Source organism: Myzus persicae, unplaced genomic scaffold, assembly GCF_001856785.1.
Source record: "Myzus persicae strain clone G006 unplaced genomic scaffold, MPER_G0061.0, whole genome shotgun sequence".
NCBI lineage: Eukaryota > Metazoa > Arthropoda > Insecta > Hemiptera > Aphididae > Myzus > Myzus persicae.
In genome coordinates, this window is record NW_019103086.1 from 1 (window position 1) to 10507 (window position 10507).

At 27.6% G+C, this 10507-nt stretch overlaps 1 protein-coding gene across 2 annotated transcripts; it reads right to left on the reverse strand.

The window, feature by feature from the left end:
- Positions 1 to 1117: 1117 nt before the first annotated feature.
- Positions 1118 to 9124, reverse strand: LOC111033760. 2 transcript variants are annotated; one of them, XM_022314671.1, is made up of 3 exons: positions 8823 to 9124; positions 5873 to 6236; positions 1118 to 5783 (listed from the first exon to the last, which is right to left on the reverse strand). In XM_022314671.1, exons 2-3 carry the CDS (start codon positions 6193 to 6195, stop codon positions 5564 to 5566), a joined length of 543 nt encoding a protein of 180 aa, XP_022170363.1. In that variant the 5' UTR covers positions 6196 to 6236; positions 8823 to 9124; the 3' UTR covers positions 1118 to 5563. The 2 variants fall into 2 exon arrangements, with proteins under 2 accessions (XP_022170363.1, XP_022170364.1); XM_022314672.1 differs by having other exon boundaries at positions 8819 to 9124.
- Between the last annotated feature and the right edge of the window lie 1383 nt (positions 9125 to 10507).

Consider the following 10507-nt stretch of genomic DNA (forward strand, 5'->3'; position numbering starts at 1 on the left):
ACGAGTATACACGTTTATTATACTGTTATTGTATTCACCAAAAATATACTCATAATAATTTTGTAATTACCTTCGATCGTAGTAGAATTAATAGGACAGTTTTTTGATCGTTGTCTTCTTAGCATACGTTTTACCGTGTCTTCAGTGGGCATCCTAGCTTTAGTTGCTGTTTCTATTTGCGATACATTTTCCGTAAATATTTCTACAGGATTTATCATACTAGAAGAAGTTACTTGATCCTTCATTTTTTGTATACATTTAGTAACTTTTATTTCTTCTTTATCAGGTAGATGATTATGTGGATTTTTTTCTACAGGATTATCATGTTGCAATTCAGTGTACATTGTCCCTGTACACTTGAGAGAACTCGCTTTCATACAACGCCATGTTATTTTATTTTTCCCCAAATGCTTAATGACGTACATATGACCATTAAAACAAATTTTGCTACCTCCTTTGTTTGTTTTGACAATTTCCATTATAAAAATTCAAAAAAAGTTCTTACAAATTTTAACACCTTACACTTTTATTTCACGACGTTTGTACTATACACAGACTGAGCATAACGGAAACTAAATAGTGTATAAAAGATAAAATTTTACCAATTTCCCAACCATATAGGTTTCGGTCAACCTATAATAATATTAGATTATAGAGACAATCACATAGTATATTATATTGTTCACATATAATACAATACTTTAGACACTAAGATACCAACACCAGTTTTAAGATAAAGTCAAATGGCAATGACTTTTATTGCTATATACCTTAATCAGTTTAATCTTTTATATTTCAAATGTATATTTATAGTATTTATACCATATATCCGGAAACGGTATTTACGGTATTTAATGTTGCTTTTTTATCGATGGCTTTTTTATCCCATGGATTTTTTATCCCATAGCTTTTTTATCAATGGCTTATTTATCCGTGGCTTTTTTGTCCGTGGCTTTTTTGTCGGTGGCTTTTTTATCCTAGATCCCTTGCGCTGATATTTATATATGATAAGTGATAACTGATAGGTGAAAATATGATAAGTGATAACGGTAATATATATCTCGCACATGTACGCGGCCAACAATGGTTAACAAGGCTCGGGGACCAGGGACCAGGGACCAGGGACCAGTGTTTTCGAATGGACTATTTTACAATTTTAACTTTTAAAAAAACATTTCTAAATAAATAAATTCATTTTATAACTTTAAAATCAACAATTAAGTGTCATCACCGGCATGGTTCGTTTTTTTAGTCAACATTTTGTATACTCATGGTATCTGTCTTATATCATATATACTGATTATGTCTATTGATATAGATGGTATATTTCAACTTAAAATAAAATAATAAAAAAGATTCGAGTTAAAATATTGTAAAATGTAAGTCTACATTTCGAAATATATTACTTAAGTTGTATGCCTGGTTATTTGTCCGTTTTGCAGTTCGACTACATAATATAACCTTGGATTATTTTCTAATTTACTCAAAAATTTACAAAGTAATCACACTTTTTCTTCTTTTATCATTGTATTCTCTATAGTTGGCAGAATAGTGAAAGTCCTGTCTTGATCATTAACTTGAATTTTAGGTTTTAAACTATTCTCAGTTACTGGAAACCTACTTCTTAAAAGTCTCTTCGTAACGGTTTTTCTGAATCTGTTAAACTTCTGAAGGAAAATGCCACTGACTTTCCTTCTTGTATTAAAAAACAACCCAGTCCACTACTAAAGCTATCACATTGAATACTTATTTTCTTTTTTTGGATCAAAATATAAAAGAACAGGGAGTAAGTAATTATATGTTTGGAATGATTTATAACTTCTCTATGACTGTTAGTTCATGCCCAGCACACATTTTTCTTTAACAGCTATCTTAGGAGAGCAACCAATTGCGACATGTTTGGCATAAATTGCCAAGGAAAATTAAAAATCACTAAAATTCTTTGTAGTTCTACTTTGTTTTGTAGATGGTTAACAAAAAGTAAAAAAGGTATGAATAATTTTATAAATAGGTTAGTTCATATACATTTGACGGAACTGAATATAAATCTGAAATTGAAAAAATACGCCAATGGAAAAAAACACTTAAGACTTATTGAAGAATGTAAAAGTCAACTGAACTTATCAACAACCTTGGTTCACCCAAAACTTAAAAATACTGTTAATATTTTCTTACAATTTCATATTTGCTATAATGCAGTATAATAATACTACTTTAAGGTTAAACATAGAAATATGCGCATTTGGCACCATTTATTGCCGAACATAATTTGCTTTATACAGTAAGGAACACCCACCCACATTAGTCCAAAAAATAAGTCCCGATTGAAAAGTAGCTTTTAAATTAAAAAGCGGCAAAGCAAATACCGAAAATACATGTCATTGGAGCAGTAGGTAAGAGCAGTGTTATTGATTTAATGCAGAAAAACAAGTTCTTTGCCATTGTAATAGACGAAAGCACGGATACATTTACAATAAAGCACATGGCAGTAATCGCTAGAATAGAAGACAATAATTTGTTGGTCCGGGATGAATTTGTTACCCTCGTAGAAGTAAAAATAGCTACAGCTGACGCTTTATATGAATTAACTAGACATTTTTTTATAAAAAATAAAATGTATACAAAAAGAATATGATAAGCTTTGCTGGAGCCTAATATGATAGGCAAACATCATTCATTAGCTACTAATTTATTGAAGGATGTGCCGGATTTATTTCATTATTATATATTAATGTATATGCCAGTATTTTCATCTATGAGCTTCGTATGCTTGCTTCAAATTACCACGTTTTGTTAAAGATTTTGCAAGAAATGTTTATAAAACTTATAACTATTTAACCACGGAACGAGTGATAAAAGACTAATTGTTTTCAAATGAATTTGGTAATAACTTTATGGATTTGTTTGACCGAGAAATAGGTAAATTAAAAATGTAATTCGTACATTGTTGTATTATAGGCTACGTATATTGTTTTTTGAATATTTTTATATTTGCTTATATATAATAATAGGTATCATTAAATCTGTAATAAGAGAAGATTGTAAAGTTTCAATTTTATGTTAAGTTTTACATGATTTATACTTCGTAATGAAAGATCTTAATAATGTAACATTCAGAACTGTCATTAAAATTTGATGTGGTTTAATAAAGTGTTTATTTTTTGATTGATAACTAATTTTGTTATTACAATAAGTGAAAATTTTTTTTTTTTTGATTTATGCTTAAGAGTTATGAACTTTATTGAAGTGTGGGTATTATGAGTTTTACATTCTAATCGTTGTCAAGGGGAGGGGGCAAAGCCCCACACGAATCTGCTATAGTAATATTACAAGGAAATAATAATGATATATGGATATAAAAAGTAGGGTATTTATGAAAGATCAGTTGGTAACTATGAGCGCGAATTACGGTCGTTCTCTCGTGGGTGGGAGTATACTATATTTTTCTAATACAAACTAATACATTATGTTGTTATAAGCAAATTGTAATTGATAAGAACCACTACTCTTGCATAAGCTTCCCATATAGAGGGTGCAATGTATTTTATGTTAAGTGTTTATATAATGTAACAAATGTTGTTTTTGCAAAATACACACAATTATTTTTTTATAATATTACCCACTTAGGTATATCATATTATTTTCTATAAAATAATGTAATTTTAAAATATTTAAAAAAAACAATACTATCAAGTAGTGAGTTTGGTTAATTTATTTTGGATTACAACTGCAACAAATTCACCTTATTCGGGTACCGTGCATTAAAATTTCCCTAAAACACTAATGGTGCAAAAATCTTTTACAATTTTAACCTTTAAAAAAAACATGTATAAATTAATTAATTAATTTCATAACTTTAAAATTCAACAATTAAGTGTCATCACTGACATGGTTGGTTTCTTTAGTCAACATTTTGTATACTCATGTTATCTGTCTTATATCATACATACTGATTATGTCTACTGAGATAGATTATAAATTTTAAAATAAAATAATTCAAGGTAAAATATTGCAAAATAGAAGTCTACATTTTGAAATATATTACTTAAGTTGAATATAATGAAATTATAAAATCTTGTTAAACTAGTAGTAATAATCCTCAAGATAATATTTTTTTTTTTATAAATAATAATAATTAATAACTAAGCAATATTGTATCATATATTTTTAAATCATACCTAATTACAATAATAATTTATGAACAATTATTTATGCTTACATAAGAATAACATTTTTATAGTTAAATTAATTTAAAAAAGTGGGCTAGTGTGTAGCATAGTGAAGTACAATAGGTATATACTATATAGCCTATGTTACGAGGTATAATTTTATGGCATATTACTGAATAGGTTCATGGTACAAATAGGTAATACTTAGCTTAAAATTAATCTAAATATTTTGAAAGTGTCATGGCTTATAGTAAAATGCATCATACATCATGAAATTATTTTTAGTTCCACTGCAAATTGTTTTTGAATTACAACAAAATAACTAATATTGTTATTCCTTGTTTAAATATGTAATTTCGTCCAAATGTGTACTTTAAATGTCTATTAATTAAAATTATACATGTATACTATATAGAATTTTGTTTTGCCAGATTTTCCTGACTTTTTGAGAATTACTATGAATTTTACAATGATGTGTGTATTTTTATATATTATTTTTTGTTTGTCATCGCCTTTTTGGTACTCTGTTTTTCTTCAAAAACATCTTTTCAGGTAGAAAAGTTAATCTAGTTGGTATTATGGAGGGTCAAAAGTAAAAGTAAAATTCAAAATAGTTTTCAAAACGGCATGAAAAACATAATTTAGTTATATTTTATACACACAATGACTTTTCAAAATAAATTTTTTTTTGCAAAAATGGATTTAACCTACTGAAGTACACTAGTACTAATATTTAATAGTAAAATATATTTCTTTAGTACATCAAATTTACTAAATTACTAAGTAATATTATAGGCTGACAGACAGTCTTTGCTCAAATCGTTTTTCGTACACAATGATTTTACATCATTGAATTCAAATTTAACACCATCCATTACAGTGACCCACTTGTAATTTACTGTACAGCAGAGCGATATCCACTCACCAGATTCTTTTATTTTGTACCTCCCTCAAACCAATAAGATACACTTTTCTATTAGAAAAGATGCTGAAGTTGAAAATCAAAATGTTATTTCTACTAAAAAAAATGTATAGATACATTCATTGCTCCATTCTAAATTTAAGAAGTATTAACTTTTACCGAGTAAGATTTTGTTTATAATTTTTAATCGTTTCATTTTTTTTTTTTTGTATTAAATGCAATATTCCTTTTGATAAACTAATTAGAACTAAATGTATTTTAAAATTGTGTTCTATTGTACAATAAAAGGGGCCTCTATAGGACAAATTTACTTTAAGTGTAGATATTTTTATTTGGGTATAATAATGCTTTTGAAGTAAGTAATCAAATTTAGAAATTGAATTATGATTTATAGTATTCAATAAAGGTTTGATAAAATTAATGAAAATATGAATAAATTCATAAAACACCCAATTATGGGCAATTTAGTTACTTATAAAGTGAAGGAATGTAATAATTCCGGTTCTTGTTTCATTTGTACTGAGACAACTTTGCACGACTGTTTCAAATTTTCTTCCAGTATATCAACACCCCAATTGTTTTCATCATAATCTGGTGTCTCATGTTCGTTCAAATGCTTCAGCCATATCACTTTCCTCCGCATTTTTTTATCACAATATTTGCATGGATAACACATGTTTTTTCCCATATAACTAGAAAATAAAAATGTTTAATAGTTATTTTAAAAATGTTGTACAATTGTAATTGTAATAAATAAACCGAAATATTCACTTAATCTTACTTCAAATCTGCAATTGGAATATCTTCTTCTTTTGTAATGGCTAGCTTACATATAGCAGCATGGCTTATAGCGGCAGCTTTACTCAGTAATGTTTTGGTGCAAATTCTACACGCCCATACTGTTTGGTATTTGAAATGTGGTCGATCATTATCGCATCTGACCATAAATGGAGGGCAAAATGGGGTTTGTTGAGGTATTTGTTTAGGGCGCCCCCGGCGATTAGATCGCTTCACAAATGTTTTTTTTACATCTGGTTCTTTTTTTACATATAGCTTTTTTTTTGCAGTAAGTAATGCCTCACTTGTATTTGGTTTCACATCCATAATGTTTATTCTAAGTATAATATCGTCCGTAGGTACCAAATCTGAAAAAAATCAAATGATAAAATATTGCACATTTGTAAATTATTGAAATTTTAAATTGTAATTTCGATACTGCTTTATATATTGTTATGACTAAGTAATTTAATTTAATTTTTGTTTATAGTTATTTTACTTCTGATTAAAATGTATAGAAATTATATTTTTATTTTAAAGTAAAAGAAAGTAGTGAAGTGACAGATTTTTAAACGACTCATATACAAATTAGTTGTTGACTACCAATTTTAAATAATACATAGTTTTTCCAGTGTATTCGTTTCATTTATATTATACATACGATAACTTAATGCAACAGTGTCTCACATTTATTTGAACAACATCAATGCTTTGTTTTAATAAAAAAATTACTTTAATAATAGATTTTATACTTTTATCTTGCAAGTTAAATAATAATTGAAATAATCATTTACCCATTACTCATACACTTTTATGTATTACTTTGAGAATAGGGTCATCATCAAAAGTAAAGTGAAATAACTTAACCTGTAAGTCCATATAACGGGCATACAATTCCATTAGTGGGAGGGGGAGGGGCAGGCCCTCGGCCACCCTCCTAGATTCACTTATGATTTCAGCCTGAAAACTTTTCTTCTTGAGGATTTTCAAGTGTTTTTATCATTTACCAAACACTTATTTATCGTGCATATCAAATCAACTATACATGGATTATCTTGTCAATATTAAATACGAATTTTGGTATGTGCTGAGTTTAAGAACGACAGGAATTCTTGGTTTAAGTTCAAAATAGAACACAAACGGTTATTAGATAATGGTTATTACTGGAGTTACCAACTAACTAGCCTCTTAAATTTGTTTAGCTTAGGTATTCTTCATGTATACATTGTGTCATATAATATACAAGAATATTACTAACTAATTGTCATTTGATAATCACCTATATTAATTCAATAATTTAAAAAAGTACAACATTGTATTTAATTTATTTAATTTAAATATTATTTTTACCATAATGTTGAATACTATTGCAGTTAACTTCCCACTCAATCATTGATTTTTGTGTTAAAATAGGAGCTGAACGCCTTAATTTGCAATGTATTTAAATAAGAAGACACATTTTTAATGGATAATCAAATCATACCCATTCCTTAATAACTTATTAGCCATCTATTATTAATTGTTCTATTTTTTTTTTCCAGAATACTTATAACATTAATTTATGCCTATCTAATACCTAATAAACTATATTATATTAATAAGGCCACTGAAAAATTAGTTAGAAATAAATCAATGTTAAGTTTAATTTTAGTTTTTTTCATCCTAATTTTAGGTTTAATAACAAAATTTGTTGAATCTACAAAATAAAAACTGAAATACGATAATTTAGCACTATAGCTCTCAGTTGTTATTCATAATAAAAATTATGTAAGATGAAATGTATTTGACCATTTGAGTATGCAAGTATTGAACACAGTTGTGATTCACTTAATCGTTTATAAGATTTGTAAACTTATTTCTTGCAATAATATAAAATACCATGAAATATCTTAATATTTTTAGAAAAACACAGCTACATAGTTTTTAAGTACATGTTCAACTACTTTAAAACTAACACACCCACATCCTATTGTTAAACTTTAGTATTACCTGTTTTGAAAAACATGCATAAATGTATAGTTTATAACACAATATACTTTGTGGAAAAAAATAATACAACTTTTAATCATATACTACAAACTACAAAGACATTTTTAAAGTATTTTCTACTCTTGGTTGAAAGTATTCGATTATTCAAATAGGGACCTAAGGACACAGCTGTTCAAACTTTGAGACAATTTGAAATACAAAAATCAATAAAAACAGGAGTGAGAAAATTAAAGTACATATTATCAAAAAAAGTATTTATTATATGCAAAATATTAATTATTACTAAAAAAATTAAAAATTAAAATATTATATATGAATTAAAATTCAGAAAATTTTTTGGATGATTTTACATAAAAATTGTGTTTTAGTTCGTTAATACATAAACTATAAAACCAATGTTCATAATCTAACTTATATTATTGTACTGTATTACATTTTATTATATGCATATATATATATATGTATAATTTATAGATACTAAATTGTATCATTTTAATGCACATTGGCAGTAAGTGACTGCTGGATATTACAAGATAGATCAAAGAACCATACTGAAGCAACTAATAGACATTAAATGCCGAAATGGGAGTTTACCATCCTAATTTGTGGTCTTTTATCAAATGTTTGCCGAATGTACTTGCTGAGAGTTGGTGAGATGTATTTTATAAGTAACAGTACTCAATTTTGAGAATTGCACAAAGTTATGAAAACTAAAACTAAAACATTTTGCTATGGGTCTCCAAAATATTTCGCTTCATAATATTATGTATAATGACATTCTTCAACATAAAATTATAGCATAAATAATACAAATAACTGTTTTTGAAATTAATTTTTCTTAAAAATATTTCTATTGATTTACCTATCTCTTTTTGATAACCCATTATCCAAACGGCCATGTCTATTTGTCCTAGATCGTTAATTAAGTTGATGGTTATAATATCATATTATTTTAACATACTCACTGTTCTATTTGGAGTATATTGAATCCACTGGTTTAGTTTCAAATTTCACAAGGTATGGATTCTGCTGAGCCTTAGAATTTAATATTATACAGTAATTATGTATACATTTTTAAAATCAGGTTGGGATGGCGGAAATGATACATTTAATTTGTATTTTATTTAGTGTTCACCTTCTGAATTGCTTCAGTATAATACTAAAAATGAAAATACGTAATATTAGAACATAACTGATGAGGAAATTGTAAAATATTTTGGAAAACAAACAAACAACGTCTAAACTTATGACTTATCAACAGATAACATCGATATAGATAAGAACAGCATTCTTATCTATCTCGATGGAAAACGATACATAGATCTTATACTATAGAAGGTATAAGGTCTATGCAACAATGGCATGCGTAACCTATCTTTTCGTATGCTCTTCGTACATACAATAATTGAACTTCAAAAGTTCATCAAATACGCAGATGACATAAAATAACTAAAATGTACGTATACATACCTATTTATCTGAAGGTTATCTTGATCTGATTGAAATATAATGGGCATGTGGCATCTTGAAATTTTCACAAAATATTTAAATAAGCATTTTTTAGACATAATAAATTAAAATTTTTAAACTTTTCAAGTCATTTAGATCCTACTAATATTATAAACGCGAAAGTTTGTAAGTATGTTTATTATTCTTTCACGTAAAAACTACTGAATGGATTTTAATGAAACTTTACAATAATGTAGCTTATACATCAGAATAACACATAGGCTACAATTTATAAAGATACATATTTTGTGAATTTTTTAATTTTAATTTAATTTTAAAAAAATGTGCAAATTGTATACCTACTTATAACTTTTTCTAGGCAGGTCGGTATCGGCGTGGAATAATAAACAATTATTATAATTATTTAGTTTAGCAAAAAAAAACAAAAAATAATCAATCATGGAAGCGTGGTTTGGTTTTCTATTTAGTAAATCAGAATCGCCAAGGGTGCCAGTTCTTATACCGCGCATACTTGTCATACCCAACGCCTTGCCATTCATTCAATTTTAAACGCCTACAGCTCCCATTAAAAGCCGCATTTTCAATGACGATCAACAAATCGCAGGGTCAAACCTTGAAGGTAGCAGGCATACATTTGGGCAGGCCATGTGTTTTTCTCATAGTCAGCTCTATGTGGCTTGGCTCACATGTCTCCAAAGTGAAAAATCTGCATGTTTATAGGAGCATACTGCAGTAGCTATTTATAGGCCTATGATTAGGGCTCTGCAGTGCTTGGATACCGTATTTCTTATGTTGACAATGTTGATATATTATTATAGTGCGACTATAAAATTGGGGTGATATATTTTTCAAACGCGACTAAAAAATTATTTATGTGATGATTTTAGTCACATAATGTTAGTTCTTTTATACGTCACGCTAATATAAGGTACGCAGACATAATACTGTGCAAACGAAGGATACGTACCTAATACGAATTACGAAGGAATGCATTGTTACTGGTCGGCAAGCAACATCGAGTAATTCATTATATAAGATAAAACATATCTAATATTATAGTTGGCACTATCAATCGGCAACGAAGTGCACGAGATCAGCTAGTATTAAATACTAACGTTTTTTTTAGTTTTTCCTTTAAATAATATTAAATGTTGAAAATTGTATTAGTCTATATGTCATA